The 23117-nt window shown below is 33.7% G+C and overlaps 4 protein-coding genes across 5 annotated transcripts; 2 read left to right on the top strand and 2 right to left on the bottom strand.

Moving 5' to 3' along the window:
* Positions 1–259: 259 nt before the first annotated feature.
* On the bottom strand, positions 260–6614 carry LOC123708871 (sodium/potassium-transporting ATPase subunit beta-2-like). Its single transcript, XM_045659811.1, has 6 exons — positions 6386–6614; positions 5309–5566; positions 4710–4893; positions 4349–4460; positions 2418–2586; positions 260–1849 (listed from the first exon to the last, which is right to left on the bottom strand). The coding sequence occupies exons 1-6, from the start codon at positions 6516–6518 to the stop codon at positions 1746–1748; spliced, it is 960 nt and encodes a 319-aa protein (XP_045515767.1). The 5' UTR covers positions 6519–6614; the 3' UTR covers positions 260–1745.
* A 338-nt stretch (positions 6615–6952) lies between these two features.
* On the top strand, positions 6953–8009 carry LOC123708358 (ER membrane protein complex subunit 5). The gene is made up of 3 exons (XM_045659034.1): positions 6953–7179; positions 7255–7307; positions 7461–8009. The coding sequence occupies exons 1-3, from the start codon at positions 7107–7109 to the stop codon at positions 7680–7682; spliced, it is 348 nt and encodes a 115-aa protein (XP_045514990.1). The 5' UTR covers positions 6953–7106; the 3' UTR covers positions 7683–8009.
* A 513-nt stretch (positions 8010–8522) lies between these two features.
* LOC123708301 (probable H/ACA ribonucleoprotein complex subunit 1) lies at positions 8523–9433 on the bottom strand. Its single transcript, XM_045658968.1, has one exon. It carries the CDS (start codon positions 9338–9340, stop codon positions 8687–8689), a length of 654 nt encoding a protein of 217 aa, XP_045514924.1. The 5' UTR covers positions 9341–9433; the 3' UTR covers positions 8523–8686.
* Positions 9434–10532: 1099 nt separating this feature from the next.
* LOC123708450 lies at positions 10533–23076 on the top strand. 2 transcript variants are annotated; one of them, XR_006753606.1, is made up of 12 exons: positions 10533–10817; positions 10982–11276; positions 11551–11622; positions 11705–11800; positions 12167–12227; positions 12366–12419; positions 12961–13006; positions 13211–13329; positions 14200–14922; positions 15134–15292; positions 22532–22648; positions 22896–23076. XR_006753606.1 is itself a non-coding variant. In XM_045659160.1 (11 exons), the coding sequence occupies exons 1-11, from the start codon at positions 10665–10667 to the stop codon at positions 17332–17334; spliced, it is 1794 nt and encodes a 597-aa protein (XP_045515116.1). In that variant the 5' UTR covers positions 10533–10664; the 3' UTR covers positions 17335–19704. The 2 variants fall into 2 exon arrangements, 1 of the variants encoding a protein (XP_045515116.1); XM_045659160.1 differs by lacking the exons at positions 22532–22648; positions 22896–23076 and adding an exon at positions 17319–19704.
* Positions 23077–23117: the final 41 nt, after the last annotated feature.

Below are 23117 nucleotides of genomic sequence, written 5' to 3'. Positions count from 1 at the left end.
AAAAACATCTTTAAAAATCACGAGAATTCTAAAGTGAAAACATCTGTTTAAAATAAAGATTTAAATTGTTGCAGTAAGAGTTCTATTTATTTTAACTATTTGATTTATTTATAAACACGATCAAATCTTTGAATGAGTTGAATAAAGTGTATGAATGGCGCCAAAGCTAGCGCAGCCATAGATTACGAAAAAAAAACACTACAACAGACTACAATAATAAATGAAACGAAGTATATTTTTAAATATTTAATATCAAAATATACAAAATATATCAGATACACACAGTTGGACGGTATAATTACTTTCTAAGTACGAGCAAAACTATATAGTACAAGATAAATGTAAAAAATAAACTGTAAAATTAAAAAAGATGCATGCGCTGGCAATGTAAAGTTTGTATGATAACAGAAATTAATGAATAAAACAATACATTTTTAAATTTAGGCTCTGAAACATAAAATGTAAAAACCTTAATTATTAAATAGTTACGAGGAATGAAAATGTATCTGCAATCGAGTTATACGGTTAACACAGGATATAAAATATGTATGTATGTATAAAATACTATATTTTGTGTGCCGATTTGATTTTATTTTTAAATAAAAAAAAATCCTATAAAATAATAAATGCTATATTAGGATTAAAGTATTGTTTATATAAAACTAAGGTGGGTTGCTAATTTGTGTAGGTAGACTACAACCGAATATAATGAATAATATTAGATACAAAACGGACTCGTTCAAATAAAATTAACGAATGTTAACACGAGCTTTTACTATTTCCTCGAACAAAAATGTTTAACACTGCTAATGAAAGTCACCCGAAACAAATAATGTAATAAATGCGCGTTTATATCCAATTAAGTTTTATTTTAATGTTAAGTACTTACGTACAAAAGGAATCTGTTAATAGAAAATAATATCATGATTCATTTATATTAGACACAAAAACTTTTTTTAGATAAAACTTCTATATACCCGCAAAAAAAAATAAGTATATCGATTATAGTGAGTCATTTATTAAACAGTCCCTAAGGATACGAATTAAAATATATTTAAAACACACTACATACTAATTACATACATTACATATTAAGGAATGGTAAATATAGGCACAAATGTATGGACGGATAACTAACTTATATGAGAAACATTAATTAAGTCTTATTGTCACTATCGTGGCCTAATATAAAAAAAATGATTTTAGTATCAGAACACGACATCTACATAATCCCATAACAATAATTAAAATTAGTAATTTAGTTTTAAAACTTTCAATTGAAACAGATTCAAATTATAAAAACCAGATCCATAAACAATTATAATTGTCAAATTTAAAAGTAAGTTAAAATATTTTTAAGTGCAATATTCAAACATAAATGCTAAGATAAATCTGGTTAAGATCTGGCACTACTGATATAGAAAACCTTATATAAAGCTACTCTTGCGACCAAATATATATTCCTCTAACGAGTATAAAAAACTAGCATACACGATAAAATTTTATGTAATGTATGTCATAATATAAGAGATTACAGCATATAAAATCAGATACAAATTCCCTTTGATAACCAAACCTAAAAAAAACCTTACTTTTATTTATATGTACCCGCATAATTTGTGTTTTAAAAAAAAACAGGTCAAACAAAACTATTTTACAAATACCAAGTCTAATGTCAAGTATTGTATGATGGGAATTTCATAATAGATTATTTATTTTAATTTGGTTGTGTAAAAAATGTCAGTCTATTCAATCATAAGCTCAAAATGTACCACACCCAACTTTTCTCTCCTGTCATATTTGATATTCTGTGCCCAAGCGCGGCACTCAATGTTGATCACTATACCAGCTGAAATAAAATATCTTCTATGTATATAAAATCATCAAAGCTGTTATTTGTTCAAATTAATTGCATGAAAATTAATTTTAGTACTACAACACCCAAACGTAGAAGATATATAGAATATCTGATAAAATTAATATGCCAACAAATAAAAATGACACTCAACCTCGAACTTATGTCACAAATTTATTATCACTTCGTTCCACTACAATATTTAAAAAAATTGCACATAATTATACCAATGGCGGCCTTATGGGTTTCGAGCGATCTCTTCCAGGCAACCACAGTGAGTAAAGGAAAAAAAATGTAATAAATTACATAAGATAGACAAGTAGTGCAAAAGTACATGTTATACACAGTTATTAAGACAAAACTACACAGGAACAAAAAAAAACAAACGAAACTAACAAGATGATACATTAAAAATAGAAAGTAAAAAGACACGTAAATCACGATAATTTAAGATAAGTCTCACGTCAGTAACTAGTTAGTAAGAAAGCTAGGGATACGATGTGGACAGGTAATGTTTGTACAGAAGAAATTTAATTATTCTGTAAAAGTTAGTTCAACATACCTTTGGGATTCTGCAAATGTACTGCAACCAACGGACTAAGATAACCCTCAGCATTGTTGTATGGATAGAAATATCCTGGAAAGCCTGGATATGGAAGGTAAGTGATGGGTCCAATGTTTTCCTTGTCTGTCGGTGTCTCTCCTTCACAAGACACCCAAATCATATTTGCCTGCAATAATGCAGTCATTGAAGCATAATTTTATTTTAATATCACAGAACCGCTGTGGCTTGATCGAAAGTGGCATAAGAGATAGCTAGAAGAATATTAGTATGATTTTGCTAAAGGCAGTTTGTTTTAGACAACTAAAGGAGGTACACGTATAGCTTATAACCTGAAGTATTATTGTTTTTAGTTGAAAGGTACAAAGTGTTACATTTAGAAATGTCTGAAATAATATATTAGGTCCGTACATATGAAATTGGCGTTTTGTATGGGAGGAACAAAAAGTCGAATATTTTTTAAATATAATATATTTAATTAATCAAAGTATGAACCATTGTTTTCTATGCACTTTTGCCATCCCATAGATAGTTCATTGATCCCTTTACCAAAAAAAAATCAGTCGGACGGGAATCAATAAAATCTGTGAAGGTGATTTGGACTGCCCCATCAGAGTTAAATTTTGTCCCTTGCAAGAAGTTGTCCAAATTTCGAAAAACATGGTAATCTGATGGAGCAAGGTCCGGGGAGTACGGAGGATGTCTTAGACATTCCAATTGAAGCTCTTCTAATTTGGTAGCCGTCTGTTGTGCAGTGTGTGGTCTAGCGTTGTCGTGAAGTAGCAGTGACGTGGAGCGATTGACCAGCCTAGGTTGTTTAGCCGCTAGCTTTTCCATCATGGTTTGCAATTGCTGACAATAAACATCAGCCGTAAGTAGTCTGGCCAGATTTGAGAAAACTGCAATGAACAATACCGGCACTAGTCCACCAAACGCTTACAAGTAACTTTTTGGGGGTTAATTTTCGCTTGGGGCAGGATTTGGCTGGCTGGCCAGGATCCAACTATTCCGCTGAGCACTTCCGATTATCGTAAAGAATCCATTTTTCATCACAGGTAATGATTCGGTTTAAAATACCTTCATTATTGTGCCGGTTCAGTAATGTCACGCAGCAGTCGACGCGCGTTTGCCGGTTTGCTTCAGTCAATTCGTGAGGTACCCACCTTTCAAGCTTTTTAATCTTCCCAATTTCCTTCAAGTGAATTACAACAGTTTAGTCACTAACACCGCAGCCTGCAGCTAACTCGGACGTGGTTTGCGATGAATCCGCTTCCACAATAGCCTTCAATACTTCATTATCAACTTGGGTCTCAGGCCGTCCACGGGGCTTGTTCTGCAGGTCGAAATTTCCAGAACGAAAACGTTGGAACCAAAACGAACTGTGTTTTCTTTTGCAACATGACCGCCATACACATCATTCACCCTTCGAGTCGTTTCCGCAGCACTAGTGCCACGGCGGAACTCGTACTCGTAAATAATGCGAAAATTTAAGTTTTCCATTTTGTAAAATGAGTGACGCAAACAGAAAACAAATGAATGACGGGTCATCGAAGCACAAATACATGAGTAAATAGCTGTACAAATTTGAATTTGAAATTCCTAACCAAAGAGGAGGTATTTGAGGTCAAACTGGCCAGTACGACAAAACGCCAATTTCATATGTAAGGACCTAATATTTGGATTACAAAAGTACAATTTATTTATTTCAAACACAAAAACTTATATCTATAATTTAATTAAAATAAATTATTGATGTATATTAAAATAAAACCCTTTGTAAATAATTATAGCTACATAGTTTTTAGAAAAAATATAATTGTAAATAAGATATACTAATTGATCATAAGTTTTCATCAATGTCAATCCACTAAGATATCTCTGGACTGAGAAAATATTATAAGACTATCATTTTTTACATTATTAATACATACATGATCCATATTATTGAAAGTGATATTCCTTATGTTATCTTTGAGTTCAATAGGCATCTCCACAGGCAAATTGTTTGTGTCATTGTAGAACTCAGGTCTCCACCCATATATTCTGAAATATTAATATTTTTACAATATTTTCTATAATTGACATTAAATGACTAAATGTGCATTTTTATTATTATACCATATTATAATTATACAATAATAAATTACTTTTTATCAATAGTTCAAAGTGTTTTTACATGGTATTGTAAAAAAGGATATTATTTAAGGGTTTAACAGAATAATAAATCATGAACGACCAAAGCATCAAGCAATTGGTAATATATTTAACACTATCTACAATCATGGTTCATACCTGTTAAGTTTTAAGAAGATACATGGAGATGACTTATGAAATGAAAAGTGATTTTCTTCTGTACATGGATCAAAACCCCTGGTAATATCAACATCACACACTTTCCCTGGTGGTGGAGAGTTTCTAAAGTTACAGTTGAATATATTCTGACCAGCGCCTACCGTTTGACCCTTCTTTTTATACACTGTAAAGAAATATTTTTTAATATATTAAGTCCACACTTGCCTAACTATAGCTCAGAAAATAGATAGATTATAATATATTATGAATAAAATATCTATTTATTTTCTTTACTTGCACTTACAGTTAAGGAAACCAACATGTCTTAAAACCTAGAAGTATGTGTGTCAGGCAAACCACCAAAACCTGCTGGCAAGACCCATGTAGGGTTGTAGCGCCACTGGATTATTATAATTAATACCAGTACATACTTCACATTCTCGTGAATGAATTTAAAACCAATACTTAAAATTCTTGCATAATATACAGATAGCAACTTTAGTCTAGCAGTACAAGTTTAAATTTTCAAGGTATTGGTGCCCCAGGTTTTTATTATATACATATATAATAGTATTTCAACAAGTAATGCTTGCTCATACCTGATAGAAATTCAATAAGCTCATCTTCCCAGTATTTGTAACTTTCATAACTAGTACCTTTGTACCAAATAAGTGTACTTCTTACATCATCTGGCAATGGACGGAAACCCAGCCCAGGACTACTTCCGATTAAACTACCTTCTTGTTGTAATCGTGGCACTCTAGGATTAATAAATTGTTGCAAGAATGTTGCCATACATACTGAGAATAATGCAACTAGTGCCGAAAGAAAGATTAAATAGAACAAGAAAAGTTTTCCTGAAATATTAAAGAAGAATTAACACAAGATATATATAGTTTATATTGTTTTCCATATATGGAACACTTAAACTATAGTTAATTTAAGAGAATGTATTTAATATTATAATTATTGAATAATTTCTCTTTCCGAGTCACATTAAATTGATAAGAATAAAACAATAGGATATTGCTATTTAATGCCTAATTTCTTTATATTATTTAATAACATTACCATCAATATTTGTGAGATTATTGTTTAAGCATTCTATATGATATCATGCTTGTTACAACATATTATAGAAGATTTAAGGATTAAAACTTTGTCAAAACATTCTAGGGTTTCCAAGATTAGATATTAACCTCAAGCAAAAGAAATACACACTATTTAACTATTGTTTAATTAATGTAATTTGTATGGCTTCTTGGACATGATACTAGTAGTCGAATAGTTAACTATAATATTTGTAATCAAAATCTGATACAATAGATAAAATAACTCTTAGGTTGATTTTGAGTTATCATAAGCATAGAAAAGATACTTTAGTGAATTAATGTTAGATAAAAATATATTTTATAATTTGTATTGTTCAAAGAAAACACTTTTTTACCGGATTGTGTAATGTTTTCTTTAAATGTGGAAAAGCTATGTTAACAAAATTATGCTATGTTGTATTGTTCGGCTCAAATTGAGCTTTGAATTTAAAAGTGACGCGCGCCACGCCCAACGATAAACATTAATCATACAAAAAATCAGTATGTATTAAACTTAAATAGAGAAATATGACGAAAATAATATTAATTAATGTCTGTATTAATTCATCATAATCTTTAACAAACCCCATCTTTCAGGTGTTCGTCCGAAAATTTCCCTAGTGTCTTCATTGTACAAGAAGTCTGAAAACTTTTGTTTTCCTGGTTTTCTTGGCTTTGTTTCTATCTCAAATTCTTCAAGTTTCGGATTTCGAATCATATTTAATTAGTTTTCTAATAACTTTTTTAATAAAAAATATTTATTACAAAACAAAAGTAACGTTTTTATATTGAAACCGCCGCAACACCATAACTATGGTACTAGATCTTTAAGTCTGACAACACAACAGATATGGTAGCCACACAGATTAAATTAGAAAGCCTTCAAATGGTCATAGATTTCGAAGTTAACCGAGAACCACAGTTCAATTTAAGCAAGAAGGAACGATTCAACAGACAGAAAGACCTTCGACTCGAAGGCTTTAAGCTGGAATGGTGATCCAACGAACACCTAATTCGAACAACAAACTGGCACTCGCTGCAGACCGCCCTTGTACTAAAATAAATTATGTATATGTTTCCAGAGACTAAAACAATTTAGCTTCAAAATGACGTTGCTTCTGTTTTACTACTATTTGTCAAGACAAAGGTATGTGACATTTAAAACTACCCCTATCAAAATCAAAGTCCCCAGCCCCTAAGTTCTTTGTGTACGTTTTCAATTTTTGTGCATTCTCATAAAATACCAATTTAAATAAGTTGACTCTCCGCAAAACATACATAAAAATCTAAAAGAAAAACTCCAATAATGTCTTTCCCAAGAGTATTATTAACAGTTGGTTTCATTTCATTATTCCATTCTGCATTTTCAGCAGCTCAGCGTAAGTTAATATCTGGTAGTCCTATGAAAGCTTTAATCGTATTCATGATTCAAATTAATTGTTATAATTTTTTAGACCGTTCCTATCTACGTATTACATCGCAGGAGTTCACAACGTTACCTTTAGATGTGAGTGATTATTATTATTGATTAATTACTCCACTGTTGAAATAATTCAAACCAATTTCAGAGCCTTGATATCTTATTTTTTTATTGATTAATAATATTGAAGCCACCATCACTTACAAAAAAGATGCTTACATATTATCAATTTTCTTTCAGATAGTCATACAAGCAGTTGGGAGCCTATTTGCAGTCATGTGGGGTGTTATGTGTATTGCTGGAAACTTAAGGGAAATACAGGCAGCTGCTGAATTAAACAACTCAACCTGGGAAACACAAATGAATCTACCTTCATTCTACATATTTAACCACAGACAGAAGGCGTTGAGCTCAGAATATGTACAAACTTCAGGGAAAGGAGACTTGGAGAATCCTGAATAAATATAGCTTTTCATAGAGTTTACTTATTAGTAGTAGTAGTTTATTTATATTGTTAGGATTAATAATTGACATGGGCGAATGTTTAGAAGATGCTTTTTGTCAATCTCTTCATTAATAATATGTAAGAACCATGTTATAGTTTTCCTAATTAAAGTATTCAGGAATCATTTTATTAAATATTTATTTTGGGTTACACATTGAATTGAAATATTAGTGTTGGCAGAAGCATTGCTAGATTTAATGGGTGTTAGTCGCACACTTTAATAAAGTTATTTTCAAACATACTACATATTATGTGTATTGAGTAATGTATTAAAAGTTTTATTTTTTTAGTTACATTTTAATATAGGGTAACATAATTCTAAAATAAAAGATTAATGTTTGAATTGGAAAATTATTATTTTAGTCAATTTTTTTTTTTAGTTTGTTTATTGAGGAAGACTTTATATATAGGAGAGGAATATAAACACATAAAAAAGTAATTCTGTTTAAAGAGCTTGTTTTGGTTGGTTGTCATAAATGTGAAAATGTTGTAGGATTGGATTATTCATACTAATTTTTATTATAATAACAATTTCAAAGCTGCTTCAAGAAACAATATTAATCCTTAACCAAAACAATACTTTATTCGTGATATATTCCATAAAATTTACCATGTTATATAATTTGATTGATTTCATGTTGATAAAATAACTATCAAAATAAGTGTCAAGTATACAAACAAACATTGTTTGTATACTTGACTGATGATATATATGATTGCACTGTGATGTGCAATGGTCCTAACGCTGGTGAAATAAAGCCCTTGGGGGAACAGCTAGTGGAAATATAAAAAAGACAAACTTAAAACTATTTATTTATCCACAAGATAAACTTAATAACCTTTACAACTTTTACTTAAATTTTAGGTTGTCGCTTTACACACATCTTTTTATGGTGATTCTGCTAAGGTTATCCACATACACTCAATCTTCATTGTTAACAAAATAGTTTTACTTTCACCACTATCTTCCCCCACGACCGCCTCTGAAACCGCCGCCACGGCCCCCTCTGCCTCCGAATCCTCCGCCACCCCCGAATCCTCCTCCACCCCGACCTCCGAAGCCTCCACCTCCTCGGTTAAAACCTCCACCTCGACCGCCACCTCCTCCTCTGCCGAAGCCGCCACCACGACCTCCACGTCCAAAGTTCCCGCCACCTCCTCGTCCGCCTCTACCACCGCGGCCGCCACCACCTCGCTTGGCTCCAGGCGGTTGTGGAAGGAACCTTTTAAGTGGTAACAATTTTGCAGGATCAATAAAGAATTGTTGACCTTCCTTAAAGCTCTTAGCCTTTATATTTTCACCGAGTTTCACGGACACGTAATAGTCGCGTAGATTACCGAAGATTTCGTCGATTTTGCCGACCTGTTCCTTGTTCTCTAAGAATATTGGAGCGTTAAAGTAGGGAACGTCTTCTATATCAACTTTACATACGAGGTCATCTTGCACAGTCCAGCCGTAGTGGCCCAGAGGGATCACACTTTCAGGAGGACCAGCATCTTGATATCTATTTCCACCGCCGCCGCCTCCTCCTCTTCCGCGGAAGCCACCGCGACCTCCTCCTCCACGACCACCAAAACCTCTTCCTCCTCCACCTCCTCTACCACGAAAAGACATGTTATTTAAAAATTTAAGGTTACGTTAGTAAAATAACCTCTTATCGTGTTGTTTACGAAACGGTGCACACTACACAGTACTGAGTACACGCGACTTCAGATCATAGAGTATACCATAAACTTTTTTTTTTAATTTCATGGATAGCATAATCTTTATTACTTACTAGAGAATCTAATTTATATAGCATATGTAGCTTATAATTATTTCTAAGCTTTAACTTTAGATTATGAATTAAAGAGATACGATACTTGGTCAACATGTTTCAGAGATCTGTTTTTTAGGAAAATAGTTTCAAAATATCAATATAAGTATAATTCTCTGAAAAATATTTTCATAGTTTTAAGACATGTTTGATTTTAATTGGCTAGCATTCGATCTCTATCATTGAGAGTGTAATGTGTCTGATTTAGGTTCTGTATTAACAAAAGTTACTTTTAAATCTTAACCTCTCTACGTCCTTTTACAAATTTACTTCAATTCATCATAAATCGTTACAGTCACAATTTAATGAAGACTGTTTTATTTCCTACATAAAAAAGTCATTAAAATGAAAATTGCTTTGTCGTTCTATGTGATATCTTTATAACATATTTTGCCACAATTTACATTTCTTCTGCCATCTATTCTCATTTCTTTTTAAGGTCACACGAACTAAGGGATAATGCAGAACCGACAATGCTCATCCTGACCCTGGGGTCTAGACATATTACTACCGAAAAGTATTCTATATACACTACCGCTTTTACGTAATTGTATTTTCGAAAACGTTTCGTTCGCAGCCAAGAGACATATTTCGAACTGCTATTCGTAGCACCTAATTCCGTCATATTGTGTCTGGATTAAATGCATTGCTTATGTCATATTTATAATCCTAATATAGGTAGTAACTTCACAATATTATTTTAAATTTGGAATAATAAGCTGTAAAATGGACATAAGAATGCGAGTACGGCGGAACAATTTTCTATTTTAAAATTTATAAAAAGGTACAAAGTGGCATTATATATGAATTTAAATAGTCGACATTAACTGTCATTTTCATACAAACTTCGTTTTCGACTTTCTACATACAGCTCTCTTAGACCATCTTGTCTAAGCCTCCCTGTAACTTCCAATGTCAAAAACGTATTTAAATATACCGGATGTCATACATTCTGTCAAAACTCAAACTCAAATAGAATATAAACAACTATTTACTCGTAACTCCAATTCAAATGGTATTTCGTAACTAAGCTGGGATGTTATAGTTTTAAAATTGTGAATAACATAGTTTCACATATTTGATTTCTTAAAACCTACCTACATTTAAATAATAGTTTTAAGAATGTCAAGCTTAGAAAAAGAAGTCCGAGATTTACGTGAGCAGAACCATGAATTGGTCCAGGCAGTGCAGAATTGGAAGATGGTTGCTGGAGAAAAAGACAAGCATATATTAAAGCTAACAAAAGAGACTAATGACTTAAGGATTCAAATAAGCGTGAATATTAAAAAAATTTCTTATAATAAACTACTTAACACGAAAAAGAGTATCACTTTGGGAATAATATTTAGACTACTTAAACTAATTTAATGACATCTTTCTAGGACTTATCCATTTAATCTTCGTGAAATATCCTTGTCTATTTACCATCACTTTTACAGATACTAAGGAATAAAGGTAGCACCAGTGCACGAAAGCTGCAAAGTGCTTTGCAAATAATTGGCGAAACAGCATTATCGCATCTAGTGCAAGGATCGAATGCTGTTGCTGGTATAATGGAGCTTATGAAAAACTATATGCAAGAGAGAGAAGAGATAGAACTCTCTTCGCGCCAGTCTCTAATAGATAGCACTCCAAATAATGAACGAGTCCAAAGAGTTCCTCCTTTAATGCTGGGAGGAAAATCTATACAGCCTGTAGTATCATTAAGTCGTGCAATGTTACCTAGTAATAGTTGTAAGTATATTGTTTGTACAAATAAAAAGTTTCTGAGACAAACAAGTACAGTTTCCTATAAGTCTACAGCTGATTTTAGGAATATAGGATCCCAACAGTATATGATTGACTTATTTTCTGAGTTTAGTATTTGTTTAGTTTAGTAGGAATATAGTATTGGCATAGAATTATAATAAGCATGTAGCCTCTTGTATATACCAGTGTAAATATCTAAGTAATAGGATGTCCTGGGTTGTATATTAATTACTATTAAATATATTATCTAATATTTTAGTGACAGAAACTCAAGGATCAAATGAAAATCACAATGGACTAGTTAGACCCTTGCCAATGCGAATATTACAAGGTAAAGCCTTTAAATAGTCTATTTACTTTAGTAAAAAAAACACATAAAAGTGAAAAATTTCTCTATACAATAATATTTCCAGAAGTATACATACCACTTACAAGGATAGATGCCGATATGACTCCTCCTGACATAGAAAATAATCATGACACTAGTGTGGAAGACATGGGATTAGACGGTAATACAATTTAAGTAATTATGTATTTAATATATAACTAATTCATGTTTAAAAAAAAACTATAATACTTGGTTAATCTACTATAGTAAAACTATAGTACTTGGAAAATCAAATGTAGTTTCTACAAAATAGAAAGTAGCAAATTTATACAAAACTTTAAAAATGAAGGACCTAATTATTATTGGTTATAAAATACGTAATTAATTTATGTCACTTCTCTATTAAAAGTGATTGAACGTGAATGAAACCTACATTCTAGTTCAACAACAATGTTTTATTGAAAATTTAAAGTCTCATTGGAAATAAAGAAAGAAGGTCCCTTTTGAAGTAAGAAAGATGAATAAGAAATTTTTTTTAATTTTTTAGAAGAAAGTGGTGAACTATCTGAAGAAGATGATGGTGCAAACACACCGAGAGATGATAGAAGGTGAGAAGATCAAATATAGGAATTAATTGTAAAATTTATATATTAAATAATTTCTTAGTTGATATAAATTGTCAAGTTTTCTAGCTGAAACTTCTAATGAAACTGGATTCAATATGCCTTTACTGTTTGTGATTTCAGAGACGAATTAACCATTCTTCTAGAAGAATCTGAAGAAAGCAGAACACCGTCAATGTAAGTTTATTTTTCATAATACTTCATTTAATTGATACATATTTTAACAAATTGTTATAAGTAACCTCTTCTATTTATAAACATAAAATGGCTACAGAGAGTGGTTATTTAAATGACTCGGGCGTTATACGTGCACGTATTTCTAACTTCCGGGGTAACTGGTTTGATTCCTGGAATATAATCAAATGGTCTACCTTCTCACATGGCGGTGACATTTCAATAGCAACTCTCATTAGAGTCACGGCATTCCGTATGGAAGACAGTAATACTGAGAAATTCGCTGGTCGATCGTATTTGTTGGCCCCTTAAGTTGAATAAATAGAACAAGCCCTAAGACCCCTTAGATTTTTGCGCGCTCAGACATTTAGAACATCCAGTAAAAACTACGATTTCTCTCTTCTTCGCTTACACATGCAATCACAGGCTATTCACACAGTCCGGACATTCGGCAAATAAGATAATTTATGAAAATTGCTTTAACAATTTGTAAAGGATAAAGGTAGCATAACTTTCCTTAATATTTGCCAATTAAATGTTTCAGAGCAGATCCATTGGAAGGCCCTAGCCGGTTACTTGACTCTCCCAATGTGAGTATTTTAAACCGCAATAAAATAAAATAATTTATTACATTAAATCGATAACAAACTGATTATGATGTTATGTAATCACTGCGTTACTTCTATAAAAGAAAATTTATACCTAAGGCATATATATGATATAATATAATAGCGGACAAACTACCGGATTTTTATTGTGATTTTACCTTAATAACTATGTATTTTACACCCCAGGGCCCTAGAGATCAGACTGCGCGTGAATTTACACCAACAATACGCCGGCGCAAACGCATTTCCTCACCGCGTGCTGTGGAATCGTCGCCTATACTCATACCCCGTCATGTTATACCGAGGTACGTTTTTAATGTTTTTATGTTCTAATGACAAAAATCTAAATAGACTGGATCGTCTCCAAAATTTCTGTATCCGATTTATATTCGGTCTAAGAATGTACGACCATACCTCTGCGTTCAGTAAGCGGCTAGGCTGGTTACCGATTCGTCAGCGACGTGATGCTCATGTTCTCCATCCTATCCATCTCCTATATTCCACCCTGTTCAACCCTAAAACTCCTTCCTATCTCAAAAATGATTTCAAATTTTTGGGAGCCCAAAACTATAGCTCACGCTCTTCCGAAAACTATACCCTTGAAATCCCATCTCATAACTCCTCCTTTCTTGGCGATTTCTTTAAGGTCTGCAGTTAGGCTATGGAATGGAATTCACTTCCAGTCCCTATACGCTTAGCTCCTTCTCTATCTTCCTTTAAATTTCTTCTGTACAAACATTGCCTGTCCACTTCGTATCCCTAGCTTTCTTACTAACTACTTACTGACGTGAGACTTATCTTAAATTATCGTGATTTATGTGTATTTAAACATTTTATTTTTAATGTTTAGTTTAGTTTAGTTTGTTTGTTTTTGTTCCTGTGTAGTTTTGTCTTAATAACTGTGTATAACATGTATGTTTGCACTACTTGCCCATCTTATGTAATTTAATACTTTTTTTCTTTACTCACTGTGGTTGCCTGGAAGAGATCGCTCGAAAGCGATAAGGCAGCCAGTTGTCCTTCTTTTGACTTAATTATGTTCAATTTTTTATATTGTAGTGTAATAAAATAAAAATAAAAAGTGTTAATAAAATAAAAATAAAACATCTACAGACATGTACGAAAGTTCAATTCTCTTTACAATGCAAACACACACAATTATGTTTTATTTCCAGGCATAAGACGCATGGTCGCATTCTAAAGGTTATTGTTGCAAAAATGCGGTTTGACGACGACAATGCAGGAGTGTCCCCTCCTAAGAAAGAGAAGATAGAGGCAAAAACATCAGATAAAAACGGATCCTTACAGGATATAGATACGTGGGAAAACCCCAGCTCATCTCAAGACAAACAGCTCTCTCCGTTTCAAAAGACCAATTCACCACAACATAAAAGTGTCCCACCTTGGGAAAAGCCTGGCTCATCTAAAGATAAACACGTTTCGCCCTGGGATAATCCCGAGCCAACCCGGGATGGGTCACCCTGTAATAATACCAAGCAATCCCGAAATGGGTCACCCTCGGAAAAACCTGATTCATCTCGAAACGAAAGCAATACCCCTCGGGACTCATCGCTTGAAAATGATTGCGTGGCTGAAGTTTCATCTCACTTGGCGTCGCAGGATAGTGAACAGGGAATTTTACATAAGCCACTATTGAAGAAATATAGATGTCAAGAAAAGCCCGCGTCTCGAGATAATGAAAGTTCTGGCGAAAGTAGCCCATCGAACTTAAGAATCCCCTTGAAGGTTATGCGAGATAGGCGAAAGCCAAAGGATTCACCGGGAAAGTTTCGCAATGATATATTTAGGTTTTCCATTGATTCTCAAAACAGTGAAGATAGGCCAGAGTTTGATGCGCCGAGCCCCAATGGTTCGACTAACACTAGAGTCATTGTGCAGTAAGTATTAACCTGGATACGTCAGAATTTGTCATTCATGAAACTTGTCATATTACGATTATGTTGAATCTGGTCTACAATACAGACTTTATACGATATAACGGTTCGCAAATAAGTATTTTTATGCACTTTTGAATTTGGAATACACAAACCGAGCGTTTGATAGTAAAAGTCATGTCTAAGGTTTAATACATATAAATTATGTTTACAGAGAATCTCAAGTTAAAATAGAGCCGAAAAGTCGTTGTGATAGCCGCACTGTTAAGCGGAATAATAGTACGGATTCTGTCAGCGAATGTAGCGATAGTGTACTGGTGACGAGGACTAGGCGGGCGCGAAAACCTGTTTCCTATAAGGAGGATATAATAAGGTAAGTAATCATCTGCGAATCGAAAAATCCTCTTGCTGTGTTCAAGTGTATCCGAGAACGGTTTAGAATTACAATTAGATTATTTTTTTATTAAACACGTGTGTTCAGGAAAACGGCTGTCAGGTTTGCTAGTTTAATGCTGCTATTTTAAGAAATAACATAATTACCCTTCATAATGGTGCTCTTAATTGATTTTTTTTCCTATCACTCCACTTGGCACTTTGAAGAGAAAATATTTAATTCCTCTCTTTATATTAGGTCCTTACATATGAAATTGGCGTTTTGTCGTACTGGCCAACCTACCTCAAATACCTCCTCTTTGGTTAGGAATTTCAAATTCAAATTTGTACAGCTATTTACTCATGTATTTGTACTTCGATGACCGTCATTCATTTGTTTTTTTCTGTTTGCGTCACTCATTTTACAAAATGGAAAACTTAAAGTATCGCATTATTTACGAGTACGAGTTCTGCCGTGGCACTAGTGCTGCGGAAACGACTCGAAGAGTGAATGATGTGTATGGCGGTCATGTTGTAAAAGAAAACACAGTTCGTTTTTGGTTCCAACGTTTTCGTTCTGGAAATTTCGACCTGCAGAACAAGCCCCGTGGACGGCCTGAGACCCAAGTTGATAATGAAGTATGGAAGGCTATTGTGGAAGCGGATCCATCGCAAATCACATCCGAGTTAGCTGCAGACTGCGGTGTTAGTGATAAAACTGTTTTAATTCACTTGAAGCAAATTGGGAAGATTAAAAAGCTTGAAAGGTGGGTACCTCGCCAATTGACTGAAGCAAACCGGCAAACGCGCGTCGACTGCTGCGTTACATTACTGAACCGGCACAATAATGAAGGTATTTTAAACCGAATCATTACCTGTGATGAAAAATGGATTCTTTACGATAATCGGAAGCGCTCAGTGGTTGGATCCTGGCCAGCCAGCCAAATCCTGCCCCAAGCGAAAATTAACCCCAAAAAAGTTAATTGTAAGCGTTTGGTGGACTAGTGCCGGTATTGTTCATTGCAGTTTTCTCAAATCTGGCCAGACTATTACGGCTGATGTCTATTATCAGCAATTGCAAACCATGATGGAAAAGCTAGCGACTAAACAACCTAGGCTGGTCAATCGCTCCACGCCACTGCTACTTCACGACAACGCTAGACCACACACTGCACAACAGACGACTACCAAATTAGAAGAGCTTCAATTGGAATGTCTAAGACATCCTCCGTACTCCCAGGACCTTGCTTCAACAGATTACCATTTTTTTTCGAAATTTGGACAACTTCTTGCAAGGGAAAAAATTTAACTCTGATGGGGCAGTCCAAATCGCCGTCACAGATTTTATTGATCCCCGTCCGACTGGTTTTTTTTAAGTAAAGGGATCAATGAACTACCTATGAGATGGCAAAAGTGCATAGAAAACAATGTTTCATACTTTGATTAATTAAATACATTATAAAAATATTCGACTTTTTGTTCCTCCCATACAAAACGCCAATTTCATATGTAAGGACCTAATATTAATATAATCTATAGAATGTTAATATTTTAATAAATTAATATGTCTATACGGTAATTTTACGGGATTTAATAATTGTAATCGTGTAAGATACATATTGTGGTAAAATGTGGTTAAAAAACAGACAAAGTATTAAAAATAGTACATATAAGATAAACTTTTTTGGTTGTACTTAGTCTCTGGTATCTTTTTCCTTATTACCACTAATTAGCTGGTCTCTCGACAAACGCCTTCTCCAAATGTCGCCATGTTTATCTGTCCTTCGCTAGCTATACCATTCTACCTTTCTTATCTCATCTTGCCAATATCAGTTTGCAATATTATCCGTTTTGGTCCTTCGTGCCGGATTATTTCGGAAAATAACACAATATTTCACTTAAAGTACTTTTATGATAATCATTGCCTGTAATTATAAATATCTATATAAAAAATTATATATACTTAAGTCAGTGTGTCTAACTAAGGTGTAAATAGTGAATACAAAACCGCACAATTTTTTTTTCAGGAAACTTCGAAGGTAATTGGAAGATTTTGTACTGTTAGACCAAACGCTATGTTTACAATAATTATTTTAGTAATCAATTGCCAGTACTGATTTCGGTGTGATATATTTATTATTATGAATTATGTAAATGTCCTTAATTTATAGTTGTAGTAACTGAGTAACTCACCGAACGTACTTACGCTAAATTAAAATTTGACAAGTGACACTTGATATTGCTTGTTTTGGTGTTCATGTAAGTTCTAAGTATTAGAATATAAGAGCTAGGGGATCAGATAGCACATTCGTAGACCTTCAAGAATTTAAAAATAATTGATGAGGCACTTCACTTGTCTTCACTATTGCCACTTTATTTTTTTTATGTATATCTCTCGGAATCTCATCCAAGACAGAATTCACTGGCCACCATTCGGCCCGCTTGAATATACATACATATACCAATGGTAACAAACGAGAACTTTCTAGGCAGGAGTAGTTGTTCCATCCTTATTGCACTACAGTAGAATGAAAATAAAGAACGTTCTAGAATGTTTGTGCTTTATATCCCTATCGTATATCCTCCGTCCTTATCTGACGGCGTTCTAAAATAGTCAGACTAGTTTCGAGAAGTGATCTTCTCTTTCTCATACCTATAAATGATACACTAAAATTTTCCTTCACCAAAGCGATTTAACCAGTCTACTAAATTGTTTTGTTTACCAAGTAAGCTCGTACAGAAACTGAAAACGAGGGAAATAAAGTCAATTTCAGTAACGTAATGATGCCTCTCTTGAAACAGTCATAAAAATATTTTTTTATGTCTACTTATATGCGTACTTGATTAAATCCCTTGGCTCGTGAACTCTTTATTCAGTGTTAAATGACGCAACGCTGTGCGCCACTGAAAGTGAGTTGTCACACCGGCGCATAATTGTAAGTTTACTTTCTGTAGTAAGTTAATTCTTAAAAGGCCGGCAACGCACTGGCATTATGGCATTGAGTGTCCATAGGCGGTATCACTCAACCTCAGGTGACCGTTTGCCCCTGTACTATAAAAAAAATTGTTAGCGCAATTGCGCAGTGTTGTGTTACAAATTGTTCCGGATTAACATTAAAACCTTGTTAAATAATTGTTTTATTGTCTCTATTTAAATTCAACAATATTAAGTTTATATTGCCTGTATATTTTAGAGCAAATGTCCCTTCAATGATGTCTGTATTGTATTGAACAACTCGTTAATTTTGTGTCATAAAAACTGATGCTATATAACGTTAACTTATTGTAAAGAAACAAAACAACTTGTAACGAAGTAATATTTTACTAAATTAAAACATGTATTAATACAACTACGAAGCTTAGTTATAGCATATTTTTTCGGACTCACAACAATTTAAATATCAAATATGCCTGTTTTGGTTACAGAACAAAAGAACTTCTAAATAGTAAAATATATGCTGTTATTTTATTATTAATAATACATGCTTTAATTTATTACTGATATTTTTGTTATCCTAACTAATAAAAAAATTGTTTTGAAATCGCTTTTTTGTAGGATCGTTAAGTTTTCTATTACAAAGCCATAGTTATACAAAAAATTGTATGTCGACGTCCTACAAATACGTAGGTTCATCATTGCTTGCTATTAGAAATAGTAACCTGTGTCTATGATCGCTAAAATAGTAGTAACACAGCATCAATGCCGCTAGGCAAATTCGTTAAAGGTGTACGAACATTATCGCTCTCTTCAAAATAGCACTTATGTTTTTGTTTGTGTTTTAGTACCAAGCAAGTTTGTTACTGGCAATAAGTGTTAATTTGTATAGTCTGACAAGCATGAAGTTTGCGGTTTACGCTGGGCTTGAGTCAAAATCATTTTGCAATAGGCGTCGCCCAATCAGAATCAGATTACCTCACGTTTTGTCACGTGATTTCCATACAAATATGTTGGGCGTTAGCTGGTCAGATCTGACGCAAAGTGATTTTCTCTCAAGAACCAGGTACCTTTAGCACAAACTTACGTTCAGTCAATGGTTTTCACAGCTCGAACGCATACATATTTGGTACACACAAATACTATTTGAGTGATATAAATTTCCGTTACCCCACAGGGGCCGTTGAAGTATTACACACAGAGTAACAACATGAACAATAAATTAACAGAATGACTGCAATATCTAGCACAACAATATCAAATATCTCCCCCCCCTCTTGTCAGCAAAGCACAGTTCTCAAAAAAAAGTTTAAAGAACTTTATTTCTCATTACCAAAAAAAATACATACACTATAAATTATATACAATATCTAAGGAAAATCGCAAACAGAAGTATAATAGAAGCAATTGATAACCAACGTTATTCCTTTTTAACACATTAAAGTACATTCCTTTTGGTTTGTATATTTTGATATTAACTTGTTAATCAAGTGCTATTATGTAATATAACATTGTATTGTTTAGCATTAGTTAATATTATGAAAACTTATAATTATAGTTATTAAATTAAATAATTTTTTAATCAATCCTGTTTCTTTATATATCATGACTGATGTCGGAGAATTATGAAAATAGTGGTAAAGCCATTTCACTTGTTCCAATTCTACAATTTTGGACCTTAGTAAATAAGAATTGTTCTACGCAACATTGAGTAAACACTTAGTTCTTAGAAAATAAACGGTTAATTTAAGAAAAGCTCTTTCAAGTAAACATCGTTGGTATCTATAAGTATAACTATAGTTTATCTGTTTATCTAATACGATACTATATTTTAAATTCATACTTGGCTGTCATTTGACGTCCACAATTGTCATAAACGCCGTAAAAGAATAATAATGTACTAGTGTTTAATACACAGAAATTATTTCTCCAAGTTGACTACGTTTTGAAGAAGATAAATTAGGAGAACAAATCGTTGGTTCATTTACTCAAACGAACTATATTGGGCAAATATTAAATTCAGACTTTATTGTCTTTTAATTATCTTTTTTTTTCGAAAACTTACCACCAAGATTGAAGAACTTAAAAAGAATGAAACATGAAAAACAAGACTTATTCAGGCAAGCCAGTCCAAGAGATTTGGAGAAGTTAGCTTTTCTGGAAACACAGGAGGTATTTATTTACAGCGTATTGAATTCTAAACGCTAAGAAGTTTGTATTCTGGCAGGTTCGCCTTATAACTTGGCGTGGGTGGGTTTGCTGCTTGGCTATAAATAAAAGTCGCCTACAAACTAATAAATATATTCTTCATATTATATATATTAGGGAGTTAATCCCTTTTTGTATTCCTTATAATATTATACATCTTATAGAGGAGGTAGCTATATAGCGTATAGGTAAAAGGACCACAGAATGTAGTCGTATTAGTTCGGACACGGCATCAGGTTCTGCGCGGCCTAAACAACCAGCAAGTATTAACATTTCTGACTTATTTAAATAATCATACAATATAAAGTCTCATAAACAGTATACTTCTAGCATCCGTATTATATGTGGTGGTCACAAGGATGTCTCTTGCGCACATTTTTTCATCTTCCAAATAAAACTCTATGGAACTGCTTCGTTTGCGCCACAACGCTGACAGCTGTTGTACTTATTGCTATCACCGGGGAGTATGAAATTAATATTCAAGCATTTTTCAATGCGGTGTATATTATTCACGTGGCAGCATTGATGTGTCAGGTGGTTAGACGGCTGCAGTATTCCAACATCGATTTTTGTACAGCGGGTAAACCATTCAACCTTATTATTTTTAAGGCAAATATTAGGTCCTTACATATGAAATTGGCGTTTTGTAATGGTAAAAAATGGTAATCTGTTGGAGCAAGGTCCGGGGAGTACGGAGGATGTCTTAGACATTCCAATTGAAGCTCTTCTAATTTGGTAGCCGTCTGTTGTTCAGTGTGTGTGGTCTAGCGTTGTCGTGAAGTAGCAGTGGCGTGGAGCGATTGACCAGCCTAGGTTATTTAGCCGCTAGCTTTTCCATCATGGTTTGCAATTGCTGACAATAGACATCAGCTGTAATAGTCTGGCCAGATTTGAGACAACTGCAATGAACAATACCGGCACTAGTCCACAAAACGCTTACAAGTAACTTTTATGGGGTTAATTTTCGCTTGGGGCAGGATTTGGCTGGCTGGCTAGCATCCAACCTTTGCGCTGAGCGCTTCCGATTATCGTAAAGAATCCATTTTTCATCACAGGTAATGATTCGGTTTAAAATACCTTCATTATTGTGCCGGTTCAGTAATGTAATGCAGCAGTCGACGCGCGTTTGCCGGTTTGCTTCAGTCAATTCGCGAGGTACCCACCTTTCAAGCTTTTTAATCTTCCCAATTTGCTTCAAGTGAATTAAAACAGTTTTATCACTAACACCGCAGTCTGCTAACTCGGACGTGGTTTGCGATGGATCCGCTTCCACAATAGCCTTCCATACTTCATTATCAACTTGGGTCTCAGGCCGTCCACGGGGCTTGTTCTGCAGGTCGAAATTTCCAGAACGAAAACGATGGAACCAAAAACGAACTGTGTTTTCTTTTGCAACATGACCGCCATACACATCATTCACCCTTCAAGTCGTTTCCGCAGCACGGCGGAACGGCCACGGCGGAACTCGTACTCGTAAATAATGCGATACTTTAAGGTTCCATTTTGTAAAATAGTCACGCATATAGAAAAAAACAGAAGAAAATTCAAATTAATGACGGTCATCGAAGCACAAATACATATGTAAATAGCTGTACAAATTTGAATTTGGAATTCCTTACCAAAGTGGAGAACATCGTGATTAATGTGGCCAATACGAAATACGCCTATTTCATATGTAAGGACCTAATATTTAGAAACGAGACTTGGCGCGTAAGTCGGAGCTTATGTTAAAACGAGTGGGATACGACTTACGGCAATCTTACCCTAAGACTTAGTAATATGATTCATAAATAATGAATGAATGATTGAATAACCTTAATATAATATAATAAAGAATTGCCACTAAGTTACGTTTAAGAATAAACCCGTTTTAATATTTAAAATTGTATACGCCTACATCCGAATCCTATAGAGCAGGCCACAAAGCGTCGAACTCATCTTCATTCCAATCCGTTATTTTTTCCATTATGTTATCTTTTCTACAACTTCATTGTACTACGTTGAAATCTGGCAAACTCGATTAATTTAAAAAATAAATTACCGGTTATGCACATAAATGAATGTACACATTAATTTGTCTAACACTGATTGTTTTAGCTGGCTTCTTAATTGACTTATCTACGTTTTCTCACTACATAATAGAAGTAAAGGACCACGACTTACTAGAGCTAACTTGCTATTATGTACGGCTTCACAGACCTATGCGTTATCTATGTAAGTATTATAGCCGTTCACTTAGAATTTAGATTATAGCCTAACGTTATTTGTTTTTCTAGTCTTAATGCAACTGTTTTACTCCGTATCTCGTGTAATAAAATTCTAAGAGGAAGAATATTAGTTTGTACTACGATATAAAACATGTGGTTCCAAAGCGTTTGCTTATTTATTTTACGAATGAATAACATAAACATTACCCACAAAATATAAAGCTTTATATTTTCTTTTTTTTCTTGCCTTTCAGGGTCTCTAAATAATGAGAACATGAAAGGCAGCATCTTGGGTACCACACTGAAATATTGCTACATTTTTATGGTGCTGAGAGTCACCTGGGCGTTAATTTGGCTTCGAATGGGTGTGGTAAAAAACTTATGATAGTGTCTAAATACTTCCTCAGGACTGCGTAATTACTATCTATTTAAATATATTTTTTTATTATAAAGGTAGGTTGTAGATACTTGCTTGA

The sequence above is a fragment of the Pieris brassicae genome, chromosome 4 (genome assembly GCF_905147105.1).
Source record: "Pieris brassicae chromosome 4, ilPieBrab1.1, whole genome shotgun sequence".
Classification (NCBI taxonomy): domain Eukaryota; kingdom Metazoa; phylum Arthropoda; class Insecta; order Lepidoptera; family Pieridae; genus Pieris; species Pieris brassicae.
This window is presented reverse-complemented; position numbering and strand designations above follow the sequence as displayed.